Raw genomic sequence first — 20,698 nt, 5'->3', positions numbered from 1 at the left:
ACCCCTAATGTCAAGGTGCGTTTGGATTTAGCTCCTCTATGGTTAGACGCAATATGAAATACGAGGGGCCAAGATCCTATTATGACAAAGATCTACTCGGCCTTTCGTATTTCGTCCCGCGCCCCGTCTCTATAAATACTGCATCCAGCATTGGCTTGCGCACTTGTTGTCTAATCTTTTCTAATAAACCTACACTTTAATCATGATGTCTACCCAACACTGGATAGGGGGTTTTCGACCGGTTGCTCTCATAATTGCATTGATTGTTCTGGCGTTCAATATCCTGCCTGTACAGGCGACTATTCCTACTTCTCAGCGCTTTGATCTATCAAAGCCTTCCTACGACCTCTTCCGCAGCAAGCCCCTACATGATAAGACTGTACAGCAAGGCTTCGCATTTGACAATACCAATCGCCGACTTTTTGTCGCCCAGCGACGTGATGGTTCCTCCGAGACTTCGGGCGACCTATGCATTACCCAACTTGATTTCGACGGCAACTACGTGGGATACATGTATTTAACCAGTTTCGGTCACGGCGTCTCCTTTGGCGTTCAAGCAGTCGGCTCATCATCCTACCTATGGACGGAAGTGGAGGCCAGTTCTAATGGATATGGCAAGAAACTTGCTCGGTTCAAGTTTGTTAGCGGGACTACACTCTCGTCCACCTCGTCATCACTTGAGAAATTCGTCCCTATCACGGGTGCTACAGAGCATACGTGTTCCATTGATCCCGTGAGCAACCGTCTCATTGTCCGCCACAACCTCAGTGACGGTAAACATATTGCCGTGTTCAACTTGGATGAAGCAGCGGATGGGGATTTCTCCAGCCCTCTCGCAAATTTCAAGCATCCGTCGTTAGACACGGCATCGGCTACATTCCAAGGGTATGCAGCGTATGGCCAGTATATCTATCTCTTGTACGGAAACTCGTATGATGTCACCGGTGGTAAGGTCAATTCAGACGTGACCGCTGTCAACATGAATACTGGATCTGTCGTCCAGGGTCCTCTCATTACAAAAGCGGGATCAACACTATCATTCCGTGAGCCTGAAGGATTGGCTATTTATAAGACTGCAGCCGGGGAAGTTCGTCTTTTCCTAGGATTTGCGTCGGGTGACGGTGGTGATCGGCGATCGAATTTATTCTACAAGAATGCTTTGGTTTAGTCTATATTAAGTAGGGGGCAACTTATTTAAAAAAGAAAGATTCGCGGTCAATCTAACCTACCTATGCACCTCAAACTAAGCATGTAAAATAATCTGATCACAGCCCCGGCGAAAGTAAGCTGAGAGTTGTCATATATCCTCCAGATCAAACCGCATGTACAGCTTGTGAACGTCAGCATCAACATGGAAAGTAATGATTCTCGCAATTTTCTTTCTCTCTTGACCCCACGCACACAGAATGAACGCTGCAACGACTTTACCTATTCCAATCCCCAGCAGAGCACTGAATTCAGACGAGGAAGGCTCCCAGATCTGATGTGTGCTGGAGGGATAACAAAGTCCTTCGCGCAATTTGTACACCTTTTTGATACAGGATAGGGTGTTTGTTTCGTTGAAATTGGGCACAAATACATTCCTCAGGCTGTCCAAAGGGAAGTCCAATTTGTAGGCTGCCTTGGTGAACTCGGAGATGTATGGATCATCACTCCTCTTGGATCTAAAGATATCGTCAATAAAAATCACACCTGGTCCAGTAATAAAGTATTATCAATATAATATCTTCACAGTATATACCTAGCAACGCTACTATCTCAATAGGCCTTATTTAAATAGTGGTATAAGTATATACTTCAATAATATAGTTAGACTCAAATACGTAAAATTAAGTAATGTTATGTATTATATACCGATTGCGGGAGCTGAGCTGACTGGTGGAGATAAGATAAGATGATGTCACGTGATTTATGGGATCCCACGGGTCAGCTCAGCTCGGGTCGGATAAACTGCGTCCTGCGTCGGTGGGATGGATATTTTTGCCCAAGGCACCAATATCATCAAGACTCGCTCTCTCTTTTTTCTCTTATTCGTTCTTTCTCTCCCTTGGTGAGTGCACTAGCCTTTTTAGGTGATCATGTAGATGGTGGTCCCTAGAAACATTGAGAATCTATGTATTAGAGCATCACACAAATAAAGATTGCTATACAGACCAATTATAACTCGGAATTGGGCCGAGGTGGGGTTGTCATACTAGTGTACTTCCGTTAAATTGGATTTGCAGGCTTCGATATTTCCATACGAGTGACTCAACCGCACCGCACACAGGAATTTCCAAAGAAAACAGCATTGAAAGCAAAGATCAACATGACCACGGAGGAAGAATTTGTAACTGTGAAGGCATCCTTGCCCACAGTCCCACTTCCCGCAAATAGCCAGCGGCCAGCAGTAACAACGGACCGCTTACTTCTCCGCGCGCCCCAATCAACCGACTTGGAAGCGTTACACGTCCTACGCACACAAGAAGAAGTCATGAAATGGACTAAGGCTGGGTGCATCGACGAAAATATTGAGATGACCAAATCCAAACTGGATGCTTTTCTACCACCAAATGATCTTATCACGGCCAACTATGTCATCTGCCTGAAAGAAACAGGCGAACTTATCGGTATTGGCGGGTGCCATCTCTACCCGGGAAGACATGGATGGCCTGAAATTGGATACATGCTTCGGGCGGACGCTTGGGGGAAAGGCTTTGCGACGGAGTTCTTGAGCGCCTGGCTACGGATTTGGTCAGAATTACCTCGGACAGAGCGAGAGGTCAGAGTTGTGAAAGAAATGGTTATCGGAGAAGGTGTAGTGGATGAACACCTTATTGCTCTCACGGAGGCAAACAATAGTGGAAGTCAGATGGTGTTGTTGAAATGCGGATTTGAGCGATTCCGCGAGTTTGTCGAAGTGGATGGTACCAAGATCGTGAATCTTGTTGCTTTCCGTTTCGTTCCAAAGAAATAGATATTGTTATGCCTTCTCTGTACATAAAATATAAGAAAGCGTTGATATCACAATACAGAGGTCGAAACTTGATCACATCACCGCTAGTGTTACGTGCAAATGAACAGAAGACGGAGAAAATGCCGACTCGATCCGCCTACATCAATATACAATCCATCAATCCCGAGGTCTCATTTCAAGCTTCCCCGGGCTCCCTGAGTTTATACATCTTTCATTATGAGAGGGACCAACACGTGAGCGGGTCGTCCACTGAGAGTATAAATACAGACCATCCTATCAGTCGATTAATCCAGTAGGAACAGTACTCTGAATACCCAAAAAGATATTCAGGAATAATGGAACATTTTGACGTTGCAGTTGTTGGACTTGGAGTGCTTGAAAGCGCGGCTGCATACCAGACCGCTCTAGGAGGCAAGAAAGTAGTTGCGTTGCGTTCGAGCAGTTTGAGCTGGGCCATATGCGCGGAGCCTCCTATGATACATTATGAATCGTCAGAACAGCAAACGCATCGCCGCAATACGTCTCTCTGGCAAAGTCCGCCTACAGGGACTGGGCTGACCTGGAAAAGGCTACGGATCAAAGGTTGTTAACGATGACCGAAGCATTGGTCCCAGTTCAACATCCCGCACACAGTCGAGACGGTATATACGGCCGACACCAGCATTGCTCATGCGACCAAGACTATGGGTTCCCATCTATTGGGAGCCGACTATCAAAGTAGCCCGCGATACTTCAAACAATTCAATGACACCTGAGAAATGTACCTATGTGCACTAGTCACAGTTGTTAGAGCAGCTTTGTTTGTTTATGGGCAAATTTCATGCCCGACAAGGGTCTTCAACCGCTTCGTACTATCACATGTCAATACTCTATCACTCCGGATCGACAATTCATTATTAGTCCGTTGGAAAAGCACCAGGACATTATTGTTGGTCTCGGGGCTGCCCATGCATTCAAATTTGCGCCGGCCTTTGGTCATGCTCTTGCGGAATTGGCAATTGATGGGAAGAGTACGGAAGATCTTTCGAAGTTTAGGATTCTGAGTAATCCTACTTCTGCTAGCAGACTTTAACATATTTATGATTTATGATGATTCGAATTCAAGCCTGGGGCAGTGCTTTCATCAAAAATGGCCCATAATGTAAGGAGATTTCTTATTTAACGGCTACTATAACATAATCCCCTTTAATGAGGGATCTGGCTAATGGTGGCAACGTATATCAAGCGCATCTATAGAGTTGGACAAGTAAAACAGGGCCAATATCTAAACAATTGGCACAGTTTTTATATCTAAAGCACGCTCAGTCTGCAAAAAGACATGTACGCATGTCCCACATATTCAACAACTCCAAAGACCCTATTAATTGTGTCTTCCACCCCTAGTCCTGCGGGATTGCCCGAACATCTCTTTGTTCCAGCGAATATATAAAACCGGCCCTGCTCCTCCCCTTCTCCTCCTCTCTCCCTCTAACCCAGGGGTCTATACCATACTCATATCATAACATCCAAATCCCTGTTCCAGTCTCTCTAGCGCGTTCAATCGAACCTTAAAAGTCCCAGCACTGATACAACCTAGAGGCGTCGTTCATCAAAATTTCAAAAACCCTACGTGCAAAGGAGCAGGTTGTTCGATAATTCTGCGACTAGCTCACTAATTATGCACGCCGTCCTCGTTATCGAGTAAGAAGCGAGACAAGGTCTATATAAAGTTGAGATTCGCGTACACGCCTGCTATGTCCGAGTAAGGTTCAATTATTTTCCCTCGCCCCAAACCACAACCAAGACAGAGCATCTGACCAGTTCTAGCGCTTTCACAGCCAGAACAGATATATGGAAATCCTCCAAGCATGTGAGCAACTCATAGGTACCTTCACAAGCCTTACCATTTCCTGCTACGCAGAACCCGAAAATACCTACCTCAAGCTAAAAGAAGTACGACAGGTAGCCGGCCTCGCTTATTGCCTTACTCACTCACCACCTTACTGATATAATGACTCCTCGGTCCAGTCGATCCCGCCGGTGGGCCAGCGAATCATTTGGGTCCCCCTCCCCTGCACATTCACCGTTTCCACTGCGCCATGTGCAGTTCACAGCTACCACTACACCAGTAACGTGGTTTTGATTGTGACAATCATATCTGGCTCAGAAGTTGAAGAAAATTTCCCAAACCCAGCCGGGCAAGACCTAACAACCGACCTACTACAACGATCCCCAAGAAGCTTAGCCTGAAGACAAAGTCTCAAAGGGTCGTCAGCAGCTTCGACGTGCATCCTGCCTAGGGACTTATATATGTCTATATATGTAGCATTTTCTCTCCTGTTCGTCGTCTATATGGATCCATCTACACAGAAATGAGTGGACTCAACCCATCATTATTCCATCATTTATCATATTTCCGCGGTTGCGAACGTTTTATACCCATTGATACTATATGAAAGTTCAACAAGGACGCACAATGGGTCCTCAAGCAGAAAGTCAGGCACTCAAAGTTGCTATATTATGACAAGATCAGATACGACGCCGGCAGCAGGGTTGTGCCTCTCCGCCAGAATATCGCCTATCTGATGCACATGTCTTCCTCATCGTTGGTTACAGTACGATCACCTATCACTGCCACGTGAAGTTGCTGTGCTATAGACACTGACGACTGACGGCGACACCTACCCTGATAGACTCCCAATTGGTAAGCCCGTTGATAGTTTGCTAAGAGTACAATTTGACTTAGTTGTGGTTATCTCTTTGGGCCAACTACATACCAAAGACCTCATCATCTAAGGCTTACGCCTTGGAAAAGCTATTACTAATGCGTCGTCCCTCATTGCAATGAAATCAAGTAAAAAAAGAACCAAAATTGACTCAAAGTTGTTAATACATATCTCAACACCAAGACCTGGAATCATCTATACAGTACAGAGTCCCGTCGTTTTAATGCAATCGACCGGATACTAAAAAGGCAAAATGCAATCAGAAGACAGAAGACACAAGACGCATCCCCTACTTCTTCACCCCCTCGCCACCAGGAGCCAGGCCCGTAAACGGATCAAGACGCAGCTCCTGAGCTGTGATAGGGGTGTAAGAAGTGCGACCCTCCTGTGCCATCTTCAAGCGACGCATCTGACCCGCCTCACCAGCGCGACCAAGAATTCCCGCAATAAGACAGGTAGCCCGCAGACTGTCATCGTTCGAGGGAATCGGGTAGGTAACACGCGTAGGATCCGCATCTGTATCAATAACACCGATAGTAGGAACATTGTTAAGTCCACACTCATGCAGCAAGACAACATTCTCAAGCGGGTTAAGACAAACGACCAAATCGGGCTTAAGTGCCGGGCGATCGGCAAGATCAGACTTGAAGTTGGGCAATTCCTCGTCCAGCGCGTTGACAACCTTCGTCTCGCAGTGGCCGAGAATCTGCTCGCCGTTCGTCAGAGAGCCCGGAATCCACCGCTCGAAAATGTGGTATCCCTTTGCCAGCGACGCCGCCTTGACAACAGCCCGCTTCTGACCCTTCCGTGTACCGGCGAAGAGGATTAGTCCGCCACGTGCGGCGACTTCCTCAACTACTTTTGCGGCGCGGCGGAGGTGGGCGGCTGTTACGTCCAACGAGATGATATGCACCCCCTCGCGGATACCGAAAATGTATCGCGAGTTCTGGGGGTTCCAGCGTGAAGTCGAGTGGCCCAGGTGGGTTCCTGCTGCGAGCAGCATTTCCAGGGAGATCTGGGATGGCTTGGGAGGGTTGCGGATGACATTTTCGGGGTCGTAGGAGGATTTCACGGTTGTGCCGAGTTTTTTGAAGTTGCTTCCTGGAAGAGGAAAAGAAAGATAGGGTTAGTTGATGTGTTGAGGGACTCTCCGAGGAAGAATTCGCGGCTCACTTTGCGGCTCGTCTGATGTGAATTCTTGGTGTGCGGGTGTGGTGGCCTCGGATTGCGCCTGCACCATCTCAAATAGGGGGTTATCTATCCGAGGGATCTCATCTCTGATAGATGTCTGCACTGTCTCGACTGGAGTTTCGGGCAATGTCGATTGGAAGCGACTCGAAACCGGGGCTCGTCGGCTCAGAGCAAGGAGCTGGCGGCCTTTGGGATGTTGTTAACAGGGGCATTGAATGTCATGGCAGCAATTGAACCACACTCACTCTGGCGCATACAAAGCTTCCGTATAATCATTTTGGGAATGCTAAATTGCAGATGTGTCTGACAAGGAGGTTACTGGGGACTTGTCCGCTCGAACTTTTGTCGGGCTTGGCAGTTGGTGCCTGAGGCCTTACGCTATTCCACTTGGGGTTGTGTTTTGGCCTCTCCGCCTACTACACTTCTTCTCATGGACAGCACTGTCTATGATCATTTATGACCTACGGTTTACGGTTTGGTTTACTGTTATCTACAAGAAACGGTTCAGCAAAGTAATCACGTTGCAATTCTGAAAATTATGGTCAGATCACACAAAGGTGAATTCCGATATCAACGCAGTTCTGTCATGGTACAAGCCTCTTGAGGGCGAAGAAAAAGCCATGAAAAATGAAAACGATCTGGCGGAAAGGGTAAAAAAATGCATGCCGACCCATTGTGATGATAATAAGAGCAAAGAAAGAAATTCATGAAAACCGTGTCATCAGGCAGAAAACGCAAGAGGAAAGTTCATCGGAAACCTTCTACTTCTTGAAGAAGCCACCGAGCTGATCCATCATGGAGCCGCCGCTGCCACTGTTGGAAGGGGGGCCGCCATATTGACCGCCGGGAGGGGGAGCACCGTACTGGGGGGGAGACTGGCTGTCCTTGTTGCGGTGCTTCTTGACGGCGTCTTCAGCGATGCTACCAATGATGGCTCCACCGATTGTTCCGAGGAAACCGTGATTGACCTTGTGGCCGGCAAAACCACCGGCGGCACCACCGGCGAGGGCACCGGCAAGACCACGCTCGCCATCCTGGGCATCACCGGGGGCACCCTGCTGCTGCTCGTAGCCACTGTGATATGTCAGTACATGGTGAATGAAGTGAAAGGTGGGATAAACACATACCCCTGTCGGTTCTGGTCGTGTTGGCCGTAGCCTTGCTGCTGGCCGCCGTAGTAATCGGAAGAACCACCCTGCTGCTGGCCGTAGCCCTGCTGCTGGTGTTGCTGGCCACCATAGTAGTCAGAGGAACCACCCTGCTGGCCATAGCCTTGCTGGCCGTAGCCCTGCTGAGGCTGACCGTACTGTTGTTGTTGGTCGTAACCCTGCTGACCACCGTAACCTTGTTGGCCACCGTAGCCTTGCTGCTGGCCGTAGCCTTGCTGGCCGTAACCTTGCTGGCCATAACCTTGCTGGCCGTGGCCCTGGTTGTACTGATCGTAGCCGGACATGATGTAATTTGATAAAAGATTGAAGATGGAAGGTAGAGAGTAATGTAAAGGTGGGGAGTGGTAAGTGATGAAGAGAAGTAAAGTGAGGGGGCAACCTTTTATAAGAGGTGACTCCAAGTAACCACAGGGCTGACGGTAAGAACCCCACATGGCAAGCGAAAACTTACGAAACGAGGGGCGCAGCGTTTGGTAAGCGTCAGCCATTTCAGCCCTGTGCATCTTGCATATCTTGCATATCTTACATCTTCGTGTTTTTTTACCGTCATCTTACTAGTTTAAACTTGACATCGAACCCCCCAGAACGTCAAATGGATGCACTCAGCCTGATTAAGTTAATTACACCGCCACAATCCGCGCAACATAATACTGTATTTAATTGTGGCTATGTCAGGCTGAGCCTCGGTTTATACATTACCCTCCCCAAAAATAGATTACAGCATACGCGGATCTCTCGGCTTCCACGGATCTTCCAGAATATTTATCTCCGCTACTGCACACTGGCTCTCGGCATTCTGTATTGGGACATTTTTTATGTGGCTGCCTACGCTAAGCCCCTTATTCCATCTGTGTCCGACCCCACCATACCCGAACAGACGCCCGAATGTTGGAGAATCGTCACTCCTCCGAACTGTTGAGGGTGGCGTCATCCCGATATTCTCCAGACCTTTGTTGTATACTCCGTAGGTATTGACATCACGAGGCCGAACTTTGTGACTCGAAGAAGAATAAATAGTGCCTAAAGCCAAAATTATATAGCTGTAGTATCACCTATAATAATTATCGGTGCCCCATCAACATTAGCAAGCCACCACCATTCGATGTGTCAACACATCTCCCCAAAACAAGTCAAATTGCATTGAAATCATAATGATAACATGTTCAAGTGACCTTCACCTGGTAGGAATCGGGGGGCGGGGGATGATGTGCAACGTAGATCACTTATATAGAATTTGACTTCGGGGATGTCAACAATATATATATCTTGAACAGCATACGACAATATGCGACAGCAAGCGATCAAAAATTGTAGAATTTGTACAATATAATAGATACAACTTGCCTGCAATGATTACTGACAAAGGAGATCATCAGATCACCTGTTGTCTTGAAGGACAGCCCCATCACAGCCCATCTCTTGACCCCGTGGACCACTCAGGTGCTCTCATTTCTATGTTGGTGTGCATTGGATGATCGATTATGATCGACGCATGACTGATTTAAACATTCGACTACCAACACGGGACTTGATCGGACGACAGTAGCTTAATCCATCCCGCAAGGTCCTCATGTATATCCTACGTTGTACAACGTACGCGCTGACCACTGCCGAGTGCGAGAGTCCAAACCACATCTGAGATATACATACTCTCAACACACGGCCTTGATTGTCATTAGATCTGATATGTTATCTGCACATACGCCCTAAACTTAAACCAGAGAACACTTTCATCTCTGCGAACACTACATACAGATTTCCGAGATCAGTTTCAACCCCGAGCCGATCAACAGAGTGCAGTGGACATGCAGAACACGCTAGACCAATCAAACCGCCGAGTTGTAGCACTTCAACCGAGCGTCCGCCTGTAGTTTGTCAAGTGCTCACCCGTGCTCCATAACTTTATGCCCCTTTTCGAACTGGCGCCCTTGCTGCTGGATGATCATTGGGACGCGGTCTTGTGATCCACTCTTTGCTTTTTTTTTTGTGTCAGCCCTACTCCGTATTTTTCCCCCTTCGGTGTGATTTTCCATATTAGGATATGGATTATGGTTGTTCTGCACTTATAACTAGAGCTAAGGATACCAGATCGGCATAGGAAAGTTTCAATGGAGGGGTTTGCTTTTTCCGCACTTTTATAATTGCTACTAGCTACTAGGGTTCATTCTTCTTGGTTATTCACTGCTCCGCTGTCCAGACGAGCTATTACGCGCTTGTTTTGTATATGAATGGGCTATAGTTAGCCTGTGTGCCAAAATGATACTGCAATCGGTCCTCTCAGCTCTGTGCTTTTGTCTCGGCATAGCATCCGCCAAATCACACCCAACGGTCTATATGATTCGACACGGCGAGAAACCTCAGAACCCAAACGATCATGGTTTAACCCCAGATGGGATCAAGCGGGCACAGTGTCTGAGACGTGTTTTCGGTCAAGGATCAGAGTATGGCATAGGGCATATTATGGCACCTCGTGTGGAATGGGGTAGGTTTACAACATGTCCCGAGAGCAAACATATCACAGTGCCGAAACGAGACGCGCGGGGGATTGAGCGTCATAGAAATGGCTGACAATATGCTTTCTGTTTGTAGATGGCGCGCATGGCCGTTCGTTTGAAACCGTTCTACCTCTTGCCAACGACCTCGGTCTCACAGTTGACACACACTGCAAGCGGAATAAAGTGAAATGCGTGGCCAAGGCGATCAGGTCGTATGATGGACCAGGCAACATTTTGATTTCATGGCGGCACTCGAAGATGGGTGGGATCGAGGAGGCGCTTGGTGCTTTAGAGCCTATTGAATATCCGGATGAGCGGTAGGTGATTATGTTTTCGTGTCTCTATGGCTTGTTCGTATGGGTTTCGCATTGGAAGAGATATGCCTGGGAGACGGCTGTCCCATGGAATATTCGACTCGCGATTCTCTTCAGCAGAAGCCCGTTTGTTTGATTTGTGTTGTGTCCTAGCGCTGACTGCTTCAGATTCGACCTGATTTGGACAGATCCTTGGCCGTATGGAAATATAACGAGTATCAAAAGCGAGGAATGCCCTGGACTAGATGCCAGGACTGGCCTCGTGGATCAGTCGTGATATAGAGAGGGAAAGCATGTCCATTTTGTTTGTTATTGAGCGTATATCCATGGATTGAATAAGAGAAAGCATAATAAACAGAGAGTCAATGGAAGAGAAATATAGAAAACAAAAACACAATCAAAAGGGGTGAATAGAAACAATAAAGTAGAGGAAACAATCAACCAACTTCCAGGAACCTCTCGATCAATGCACAGACCAACTTAGCAAAATTGTTGCGGGAAGGCGGTGAACCAGCCGAAGCGGAGACAATTGTAGCGCCAAGATTTCATCCCCCCAAATTTTTCGTTGCGCTTGACTGTCGAGCTTTCCCTTCCAGATTACAATTTTTGTCTACGGGAAAGGATTATGGATGATATCGAGGTTTGTGCACTCGGAGAATGCCCCGCAAGGATTGCGAGCTGACTGCCCTCAAGGAACGGCTGCGCAGCCATGCGCAGGCATTTGACGGTCTGCTGTCTTTGATCCCCGCCAAATACTATTATGGTGAAGAAGATACAAGTGTATGTAGCCCTTGTTGCATTTCATAAGTTGCTGGCCTTGGGATTGGAGTCAGCTTGTGTTCTTGCCTCTATCGTTCATTCCGAAGATCTCTGTCTGACCATCATCCTCATATTTAGGATCAATGGCAACGCAAAAAGCAAACCAAAGAACAAGCACGTGAGGCGAAGCGGGCAAAGTTGAACCCCGAAGCCGCTAAGACCGCCAAAGACGTGATGGATGAAAACGCACGCAAGCGAAAGCGGGAGGACGGCACCCTCGAGTCCGACTCGTCTGACGGAGAGATGGGCACGGAGACCCCCAAGGAAGGACTGAACCGTGGAACCGCCAACATGAAGAAGCAAAAGCAGGTTGAAAAGACTGATAAGCCAGACGCCGAAAAGGCAGCAGAGGCTGAGGCACGGAAAAAGCAAAAGGAAGAGAAGAAGGCCCAGAAGAAGGCCGCCCAAATGGAGAAAAAGAAGGCTAAGGATGCTGCCCGGAAGGAGAAATCACAGCAGAGCAAGAAGCCGTCGACTACCCCAACCGAGGGTTCGGAAAAATCTGCAACCAAGCCTAACAGCAATGCAGCCAAGGACACTGAAGCATCCGAGGATGAAGAGGATGACGACCAAGAAGATGACGGTGTTGTCGAGGAAGGGTTCTCCATTGAGTTCAACGTTGAACAGGAAAACCCTTCTTCTGCTCCTTCTACCACCGACTCTCCTGATGCCTCAAATCCCCAATCTGGCACCTCCTCCATTTCCTCTATCATCCCTCCCTCCACCTCCACCGAAGCCAAATCCTCAGAGCCCAAACCTCTCAAGCACACACCCGAAGAGCTGAAGCAGCGTCTACAGAAGCGTCTGGATGAGCTCCGGGCTAAGCGCCACGCAGATGGGCTCAACGGCAAGCCTGCACGCAACCGCCAAGAGCTGATCGAAGCCCGCCGACAAAAGGCTGAGCAAAGAAAGGCACACAAGAAGGAATTGCGTGAAAAGGCCAAGGTTGAGGAAGAGAAGAAGAATGACGAGGCCATGGCCCGCCGCTTCTCGCCTGGTGGCTCTGGATCCCTCCTGGCATCCCCCCGCTCCCCTGCCGAGTCTGTCGGCTCCACCAGCAACAACTTCTCCTTCGGCCGTGTGATGTTCACAGATGGCCAGCAGACAGATCTCACCGGAACCAACGTGCGCGAAAAGCCGAAGACCCATGGCGCCCGTGACCCAGCTTCCCAGCTCAAGGCCGTCGAGGCTAAGAAAGCCCGCCTCGAAGCGATGGACCCTGCTAAGCGTGCCGATGTGGAGGACAAAGACCTCTGGTTGAACGCCAAGAAGCGTGCTCACGGTGAGCGTGTCCGCGACGATACCTCCCTGCTGAAGAAGGCCCTCAAGCGCAAGGAGACGGCGAAGAAGAAGTCCGCGCGTGAGTGGAGGGACCGCATCGACACCGTCGCCAGCTCCAAGGAACAGCGCCAGAACAAGCGCGATGAGAACCTTCGCAAGCGCCGGGACGAGAAGGGCACCAAGGGTGGCAAGAAGAAGTCCAGCAGTGGAAAGAAGAAGGCTGCTCGTCCTGGATTCGAGGGCAGCTTCAAGGGTGGTGGCAAGAAGAAATAAACAAGCTTCTATCTGGTGGCTTAATTTTATTTCGTTCCTCACTTGCTTTTACATCAACCCGCCTTCTTTTATATTCTTCTTTTTCTTTTCTCTGCATACCCTTCAAACCGGTCTTTGTCTCTTGGATGTAAAGATCCTTGAACTAAGGTCGCAAACAGAAGCCCCCGAACCGACAAAAAAAAAGTGTTTTGAGACTTTGAACTGGGAAATATCCGTCCGGAGATCAAGGTGCCTGGTGTTTGCGTTTGTGTCTTTGGCGGCTTGGTCTGTCAATTTATGTCTATGCATGACAGCATCGGTAGCGATTTGATTTATCTGTGAATACAATATCATTTTCTTATCGGGCTGTATATGTGTTCCTTGTGTCTTTATCCCTATGTAAACCTCTAGATATCAAGATGTACTATATGTATGCGGTTAGCGGAAAAATGTACCGCACAGCCATAAGGGGATTCAATCGATTGAATTTATATATTTGAATCTCAACTGGAAGAAAAGAGCTGCTAGATTCCACAACATAGGAAATAAAAAGAGACAAGGGAGCCAATTTTCCAGGGAAAGACATTCCCCTTTAGGAATTGACTAGTACAAGATGATAACACAGTCGAGGGCAAGTTATGTACAGTGATGTGATGGGGCTTAAAATCTTTCTTGTTTTTCAAGGCACTAGTAGTGCCTCTTGAATGGATGGGTATTGCGATCAGCATCTTCATGTCCACACATCTAACATCTGGAATATATGTGGATTTGCCTTGAAGATGCCAATCGGATTGGAGGGAAATAGATTATCGGTAGGGAGCATCTGCACGAGCAGCAGCCGCAATCTCAGGCTCCCACTTGTCACCGTTGGAGAGGAGCTTCTCCTTGTTGTACAGAAGCTCCTCACGGGTCTCAGTGGCATACTCGGCGTTGGAAGCTGAAAGACAAAATGTTAGTAATCCAGTCTGAGTGTCAATTGAGATATAACCGGAGGATGTTGGACTTACTCTCAACAATAGCATCCACAGGGCAGCTCTCCTGGCAGTAGCCACAGTAGATGCACTTGGTCATATCAATATCGTAACGGGTCGTCCGGCGGCTTCCGTCTTCACGCTCTTCAGCCTCAATGGTAATAGCCTGGGCCGGGCAGATGGCCTCACAGAGCTTGCAAGCAATGCAGCGCTCTTCACCAGTGGGATAACGACGGAGGGCGTGTTCACCACGGAAACGGGGGAGATAGGACCCTTCTCGAAGGGGTAGAAAATGGTGTAACTGGAGCATCGGAACGTAATTAGTTGATATATTTCGATGCCATTGATTCTGGATTGCAATCCGTATCGCCGGCAAGGTTGAGGTGGGACAAGGACTTACGGTGGTCTGAAAAACTGCTCGAGCACCACGTACATGCCGCGGAAGATCTCTGCCATGAGGAAGTATTTGCTGGCCTTGTCCAAGGCGGACTCGGAGTCCTGATCCCAGCGCTTGGGCGGGGGCAGGCGGAACCCGGCCTGAGGGGGTCCCGCTGGGGTTGCTGCGCGGTACGTCGAGGAAGAGAAGTTTGCGGTTGAGCCCAGCAATCCGAAGGGGGTCGGCCGACGGTAGGCGACTAGCCTCGCGACCGAGCGGGTGGCGGCCATGGTTTTGGAGAGGAGAGTGAGGTTGGATATATGGGGGGAATCGAGGTTCAATTGGAGGTGGAAGGGGAGCAAGTCTCAGGTTGTGGTGGTTTGCAGGTTTCGGGCTTAGGTCATTCCTTTCTGTCGGGCGTTGATTGGCCCGCAGGATTTTGCTGGAGCGCGACCTCACATCTTTCCTCTTCTGCGGCAGCCGTCTTTCCCCAATCTCTACCCTTTTACTCTCCACCATTTCCTTTTTAATACATTAGATCTTTTCAGCCTTTGCGCTTGTCCGATCAATCTATTTCATCATGTTCCGCTCCGCCATTGTTCGTTCCTTGAAGGCTTCCGCCCCCCGTGTCATCAAGACCCCGGCTCCCTTCCACATCCGCAGCTCCCCCATTGCTGCCCAGGTCCCTCAATTCACTCCCTGCTTCGCTCAGGGTGTCCGCCTCTACTCTGCCCCTGCTGGTCTGAGCAAGACTGAGGCCGAGGGCCGGATAGTCAACCTGCTCAAGAACTTCGACAAGGTGCGTCATGTTGTTTTCCCGGGGAATCCCGCCATCTATCGGCTATAGACGAAAAGCAATATACTAACTGGATTTGTTTCATGTTTAGGTCTCCGATGCCAGCAAGGTCAGTGATTATCTATCGGATGCACCGTCGTGACCTTGATATCGCCATGAGCTACAAGAAAGGCGACCGAAAACATTCATCAACTAAACCCGTTTGACCTGCAGATTAACGGCGCTTCCCACTTCTCGAACGACCTTGGTCTGGACAGCCTGGACACTGTCGAGGTTGTGATGGCTATTGAGGAGGTACGCGCCCGGTTTCCCTCGGAAAAGCATCAATTGTATATTATATGATGGATATCTAACTGTTTCAACAGGAGTTCAGCATTGAGATCCCCGACAAGGAGGCCGACCAGATCCACAGCGGTACGTGAAGACTCGATGACCCCTTTTTGGTTCGTGGACCAGAGCTAACATGAATATTCCGCATAGTTGAGAAGGCTGTCGAGTACATCCTGGCCCAGCCCGATGGTATGTGAATCCCATACCACCTCTTCTCCCTTAGCAATTGCTGACTTCTTCATAGCCCACTAAATATTTAATTTGAAAACTTGGGATCGGTTGGAGAATCGGATAGAAAAAGAATCGGGATGTTGGCATCAGTGGGGCTCGTTGGACACAGCGACACTCAATTGACGTGCTATTTTGTATGCTGAATACATGCCAGTGGCCTTTCTTTCCTATATCGTGTATATCATTTGAATGCAATTTATGCAATTTTGAAGCAGTATTGCTACCACGTGGTGATAATCACCAAATGCGTCTGGACATTTTTGGTGTGCAAAGTATGTTTTCAGCTTAATGGTCCATTGAGCCATTTTTAATAGCTCCATACATAGGTATGTGTAGTTATATATAGGTACATTGTTACCTCTGTATAGTTATTATCTGATTGTACATAGATGTAGTTACATATGGATGTAGCCTCTGGAGTTTGCTTTGTGGCTATATGTTTAGTTTTAATGAACATGGACAAAAGACTAAATACATTAGTATATTGAAATTGAGTAAGAGACCATAGATATATTCCAAGTAGTCTATAGATTACCAATTTAAAAAAAATAATAATATTCGAGCCATAAAATAGAATCGGGGAGATTACCATCATAATGTCCTTTGACCGGCGTTTAAGCACCCGCAGATATTCAAACGAGCCACATCACCGAACTAACTTACTCTGAACTTCACCCTTTCACATCTCCGTCCATTACAGTCACCCATTCCTCTCGTATTTAGGCGGGTTTAGTTCAATATACCCGACACTGTATCGTTTTGGCTAGCCCACTCCGGTCACTGGTTTCCCCTGACACCGAAAGTCCCACTTCACCCGCAGAGTTTCGGTCTAAACAGTCTCAACATCTCACCAACCCAGACAATTCAAACAACACCGGCATATAGATCGGAAGCATTTGGTCATATCCGGCCATATCCCTCTCCATCCCTTTTCTATTCTCCACGCCAACCCGACCCGATCTCATGGCCTCAGCAGCCGGGGGCTTGACTCGCCGCAGAGGCGCCGGTCGAGTCGCTGGGGCAGACGAACAAGATGACAGCCGAGTGTCATCGCCAATCTCCCGAAATGGCTCTGCGATGGATAACCGTGGACCGGAGACGTCGTTTACCAGTGCAGAGAATGGCCACAAGATCGCGTTCGACCCCCGCGACATCAGCGAAAATGAGGAACGGGGCAAGCAACCTAAATTGACTCTGATGGAGGATATCTTGCTGCTGGGTCTGAAGGATAAGCAGGTGAGTCCTCATGGATATTATCTCATGGCTGATTTGCTCAATTCGTGGTTCCGATCACTGACCTCGCGCCCGCGCCGCAACAGGGTTATCTGTCGTTCTGGAACGAAAACATCTCCTATGCCCTGCGCGGGTGTATCGTTATTGAACTCGCACTCCGCGGCCGTATAAGCATGCAGAAGGATTCGTCGCGGCGACGTTTCCCCCTGGCTGACCGCATCATCGAAGTCATCGACGATACATTGACTGGGGAGGTCTTGCTGGACGAGACTCTGAAGATGATGAAGTCAAGCGAGAAGATGAGCGTCAACTCATGGATTGATTTGCTGAGTGGTGAGATCGACTCGTAGAAATTTGGCTTGCGACGTACTTACTGACCGGGACTGTTTGTAGGCGAAACCTGGAATTTGATGAAGATCGGATATCAATTGAAGCAAGTCCGGGAACGACTGGCCAAGGGTCTTGTGGACAAGGGTATTCTCCGGACCGAAAAGCGCAACTTCCTTCTCTTCGATATGGCGACGCATCCCGTGGCCGACGGCGGCGCGAAAGACGAGCTCCACCGACGGGTGCGCAACATCTGCAGCAACCGCACCGTGATTATCCCTCCTAGCCCATGGCTCCCCGAAGACGCCGAATACCGATACATCCGTTCTATTTCCATGGTTTGCGCCGCATACGCCGCCAATGTCCTCGAGAACGCTTTGGTTACCATGAGCCACGAGGCTCGCGAGAGAGCTTTCGCGCAGGTGGATGAATTGCTAGCAGAGTACTCGCAGTGGCCGTTTGGCCGGAAGGCCGGAGGTTCACAGGCTATTGGAGCCAACCTGGCTCAAGTAGTCAATGAGGAGATCAATCGGAACAAGGATAAAGAGCTTCAGATGGAGGTAAGCTGCACCTCATACTTCAAACGTTTGACTCGTGCTACGTGCTAACCAACAAACAGATTGTCGCCGCATGCTTGAGCGTTTTTACCAGACTTGATTCTTTACTTTAACGGAGGTACCGCGTAATACACTTGTCTTTTGTTCTTCACGACTTCTTTCTCGTCTTCCCTTTCGCTCGTCTTCCCTTCGCTTGCCTTGCACCTCGGCCACAAAACTTCGGTTTCTTCTTCTGTTCATGTAGTTCGATCTTGTGGGATGGGGCAGAGCGTTGCTTCTTTTTTTCATATGGAATCATCGGGTCAAAACTTATGCTTGTATGGGATATCTCATTAACTTTGATTTACTTCACCCTTTGTTTTATTCTTCTTCTTTTCTTGGACCTGGCTTCTGGTGGCATTGTGCATGTGGTCTTTGTCCTAACCAAGTAAGTGGCCCAATATCTTCAAATTGATACACAACCCTAGCTTGCTTTCCTCGGCATTGCTTCTTCCTGCGATGTACTTGTGATATCTCTGTATTAAATCATTGCATCAACATGACAATCTAAGTATAGGCAACGTTATTAACCCTAACAACCACCATCCCACCACGCCGACTCCCCGCCGTCCCAGCAGCTCCAGAAGCCAAAAGATCCGCCGCACGCGCAAGATCAACAATAGTATTCTCCCTCCCACGAACCAGACTCTCCTCCACCAACTCCGCAATCCGCTCCATAGCTGGCCCATCAGGATTAACAGGCACAAACCTACTCTTAATCCCACGCTTCTTCTCGCCTAGCAAATCCTTCTCAGGAACAAGCGGAGACTGCTGTGCAACCTGGCCATCTACAACAGTCAACACAGCCCCGTAGTCCTTGACAACACCTGCAGCATGAGCCGCCCGGAATACTTCCCCGCCAGCACAGTCGAGCACAATATCAACGGGCTGCCAGCGACGTGCGCGGAACACCTTCTCGATATTACACTCCTCCGGCGATGGGAGATGCGGGATGATGACTATCTCGTCCACTTCCCAGTCCTTCTCGATGATGTCGGCTTCGACTTGCGTGCAGGTTACACAGATCCATGGCCGGACGGGCATGGGGAAGAGCGAGTCAGCTCGCAGGATCTGCACTGCGATCCGGCCGATATCATTGTCACGGGCGTTAGTGACGAGCACTCGGATCTTAGACAGTTTTTGCTTCCCGTTGCCATTGGAATTCACGCTACCAATTATACTTCCTAGCAGGCTGTCGCGCCGTCCAGAGCTACCGTTGCCAGTGACTAGGTCGACCAGGCTGGCGCGGCGCGAATTTCCATTGGCATTGGCACCGGTAGTAGGATCGACAGTGCTAGCAGCGCGAGTGGCTGGAGCATCGGTGTTGCCTTTGATTAGGCCGATCAAACTGTTGCGACGGACAGTAGCCTTCGGGTTGGGGTCGACTGTGCTAGCAGCGCGAGGGATAGTTTTTTTGCCACTGGGATTACCGCTAACGAGACTGATTAGGCTCTCGCGACGCACATTCTTGGGGGTGGGAGTGGGATTGACTGCTTTTGCAGCAGGAGGGATATTGTCAATGTCATCACCATTGCCACTGATCGTGCCAGGGGTATTGCTGTTGAGTGCAGAGCCGCGGCGATTCCACTGCCAAATCCAACGCCCGTTCTCAGCTCCGCTGCCAGTACCACTGGTAGTATCATTTAGCATGCCGCCGTTACCAGCGACTGTGCTTTTGCGGTGTCCGTAGCCATAATCCTTGCTACCTAGCACGGACTCACGGCGTTGACGCTGCCAGAGCCACCGTCCCGCCCCATTGCCACCGCTTTCAAACTCATCATTCACCTCACCCAGTCCTCCGGGCACATCGGGATCAAGCCCAGCATACCGGAAAAGCGCCTGCCAGGCTGTCAACGCCGGCAATGCAAGCGCTGCCGCCCCAGCAACAGTGATATTGTCTGGTTTCAGCGCTAGCTCGCCCTCCGTCGCAACTGCATAGTCTGCAGCTCCACCATCACGAGTATAGCTCACCACGCCGAAAACTATATCTCCAATTTTGAATCTCGGGCCTTCTTCCCGCTCGTCGTCTTCGCGCGGCGTGCTGATGACTGTCCCACAGAGGCTGTGGAGTGGAATCTGCGGCGTGGTGTTTGGCGGGTTGAGGAGTCTGGCGAGACGAATCTCGTCGTGGCAGAAGGCGGCTGTGGTGATCTTCAGGAGGTATTGCTGATCGGAAGGCTGTGGGGTTGGGAAGCCAGCATCGAAGACGAGGTTTGTTCCTTTCTGGCGGATGATGCTTGTGCTTGTGTCGGGTGAGAGGGCCTCGCTGATTTCTCCTTCTGGGATTCCGTCGGGTGTGTCGCTGTCTAATCCGTCTGGGGTGTAGTAGAGGGCTCGCATCGAAAGTGGTGTGAGAGGCGAGTCGTTCAGGGTTGAGGAGGTTGGCTTTGGGGGATGTGAACTGGGCTTTATGGCTTCTGAAGTGCGTCCTGTCGCTTCTGAGGTGTATTTGGGAGGTTCGGATGGCTGCTCCATGGCTTCTGGGGTGCGTGTTGAGGGCTCTAATGGATGCTTGGGGTCTTGTTCCACGATAGGTTGTGTGGGGGGTATGTCTGACTGCATAGTGTCATTGGGATCTTGATGCATCTTGTTAGTCTAGAGATGTTTGAATCTTTCCAATGGGTTGCTTGTAAGGAAGTTGAGGCTTTGGAAGTAG

The 20,698-nt window shown here is 49.2% G+C and overlaps 10 protein-coding genes across 10 annotated transcripts; 6 read left to right on the top strand and 4 right to left on the bottom strand.

Moving 5' to 3' along the window:
- Positions 1-202: 202 nt before the first annotated feature.
- Positions 203-1,168, top strand: N7487_004704 (putative FacC-like extracellular signaling protein; the record flags this gene model as incomplete). The annotated part of the gene is made up of 1 exon (XM_056872451.1): positions 203-1,168. The coding sequence occupies one exon, from the start codon at positions 203-205 to the stop codon at positions 1,166-1,168; it is 966 nt and encodes a 321-aa protein (XP_056730171.1).
- A 1,140-nt stretch (positions 1,169-2,308) lies between these two features.
- Positions 2,309-2,956, top strand: N7487_004703 (GNAT family N-acetyltransferase; the record flags this gene model as incomplete). The annotated part of the gene is made up of 1 exon (XM_056872450.1): positions 2,309-2,956. One exon carries the CDS (start codon positions 2,309-2,311, stop codon positions 2,954-2,956), a length of 648 nt encoding a protein of 215 aa, XP_056730170.1.
- A 2,994-nt stretch (positions 2,957-5,950) lies between these two features.
- Positions 5,951-7,128, bottom strand: N7487_004702 (mitochondrial 37S ribosomal protein uS2m; the record flags this gene model as incomplete). The annotated part of the gene is made up of 3 exons (XM_056872449.1): positions 5,951-6,762; positions 6,835-7,038; positions 7,098-7,128. The coding sequence occupies 3 exons, from the start codon at positions 7,126-7,128 to the stop codon at positions 5,951-5,953; spliced, it is 1,047 nt and encodes a 348-aa protein (XP_056730169.1).
- Positions 7,129-7,613: 485 nt separating this feature from the next.
- Positions 7,614-8,305, bottom strand: hel10 (putative high expression lethality protein Hel10; the record flags this gene model as incomplete). The annotated part of the gene is made up of 2 exons (XM_056872448.1): positions 7,614-7,926; positions 7,980-8,305. 2 exons carry the CDS (start codon positions 8,303-8,305, stop codon positions 7,614-7,616), a joined length of 639 nt encoding a protein of 212 aa, XP_056730168.1.
- A 1,972-nt stretch (positions 8,306-10,277) lies between these two features.
- On the top strand, positions 10,278-11,107 carry N7487_004700 (putative phosphoglycerate mutase family protein; the record flags this gene model as incomplete). The annotated part of the gene is made up of 3 exons (XM_056872447.1): positions 10,278-10,503; positions 10,611-10,833; positions 10,999-11,107. 3 exons carry the CDS (start codon positions 10,278-10,280, stop codon positions 11,105-11,107), a joined length of 558 nt encoding a protein of 185 aa, XP_056730167.1.
- Positions 11,108-11,455: 348 nt separating this feature from the next.
- Positions 11,456-13,203, top strand: N7487_004699 (putative 60S ribosome biogenesis protein Rrp14; the record flags this gene model as incomplete). Its single annotated transcript, XM_056872446.1, has 3 exons — positions 11,456-11,470; positions 11,524-11,610; positions 11,728-13,203. 3 exons carry the CDS (start codon positions 11,456-11,458, stop codon positions 13,201-13,203), a joined length of 1,578 nt encoding a protein of 525 aa, XP_056730166.1.
- A 785-nt stretch (positions 13,204-13,988) lies between these two features.
- N7487_004698 (NuoI/complex I 23 kDa subunit family protein) lies at positions 13,989-14,819 on the bottom strand (the record flags this gene model as incomplete). The annotated part of the gene is made up of 4 exons (XM_056872445.1): positions 13,989-14,119; positions 14,190-14,346; positions 14,403-14,454; positions 14,554-14,819. The coding sequence occupies 4 exons, from the start codon at positions 14,817-14,819 to the stop codon at positions 13,989-13,991; spliced, it is 606 nt and encodes a 201-aa protein (XP_056730165.1).
- A 189-nt stretch (positions 14,820-15,008) lies between these two features.
- Positions 15,009-16,127, top strand: acpA (acyl carrier protein). The gene is made up of 6 exons (XM_056872444.1): positions 15,009-15,328; positions 15,417-15,434; positions 15,539-15,619; positions 15,691-15,739; positions 15,806-15,844; positions 15,900-16,127. Exons 1-6 carry the CDS (start codon positions 15,110-15,112, stop codon positions 15,905-15,907), a joined length of 414 nt encoding a protein of 137 aa, XP_056730164.1. The 5' UTR covers positions 15,009-15,109; the 3' UTR covers positions 15,908-16,127.
- A 722-nt stretch (positions 16,128-16,849) lies between these two features.
- On the top strand, positions 16,850-18,116 carry N7487_004696 (GOLPH3/VPS74 family protein; the record flags this gene model as incomplete). Its single annotated transcript, XM_056872443.1, has 4 exons — positions 16,850-17,122; positions 17,206-17,452; positions 17,513-18,006; positions 18,066-18,116. The coding sequence occupies 4 exons, from the start codon at positions 16,850-16,852 to the stop codon at positions 18,114-18,116; spliced, it is 1,065 nt and encodes a 354-aa protein (XP_056730163.1).
- A 433-nt stretch (positions 18,117-18,549) lies between these two features.
- Positions 18,550-20,628, bottom strand: N7487_004695 (uncharacterized protein; the record flags this gene model as incomplete). Its single annotated transcript, XM_056872442.1, has 1 exon — positions 18,550-20,628. One exon carries the CDS (start codon positions 20,626-20,628, stop codon positions 18,550-18,552), a length of 2,079 nt encoding a protein of 692 aa, XP_056730162.1.
- Positions 20,629-20,698: the final 70 nt, after the last annotated feature.

Source organism: Penicillium crustosum (assembly GCF_028827405.1).
Source record: "Penicillium crustosum strain IBT 35664 chromosome Unknown utg000002l_segment0_segment0, whole genome shotgun sequence".
Taxonomy (NCBI): Eukaryota; Fungi; Ascomycota; class Eurotiomycetes; order Eurotiales; family Aspergillaceae; genus Penicillium; species Penicillium crustosum.
The sequence above is the reverse complement of the archived record's forward strand: the minus strand, read 5'-3'. Positions and strand labels throughout refer to the sequence as shown.

What these genes read in the sequence shown, in the direction of transcription:
- acpA (XM_056872444.1), top strand. Translation starts at nt 15,110, where the DNA reads ATGTTCCGCTCCGCCATTGTTCGTTCCTTGAAGGCTTCCGCCCCCCGT. An exon ending in TTGTGATGGCTATTGAGGAG is followed by an intron (nt 15,620 to 15,690) that starts GTACGCGCCCGG and finishes CTGTTTCAACAG; the next exon opens with GAGTTCAGCATTGAGATCCC. An exon ending in GGCCGACCAGATCCACAGCG is followed by an intron (nt 15,740 to 15,805) that starts GTACGTGAAGAC and finishes TATTCCGCATAG; the next exon opens with TTGAGAAGGCTGTCGAGTAC.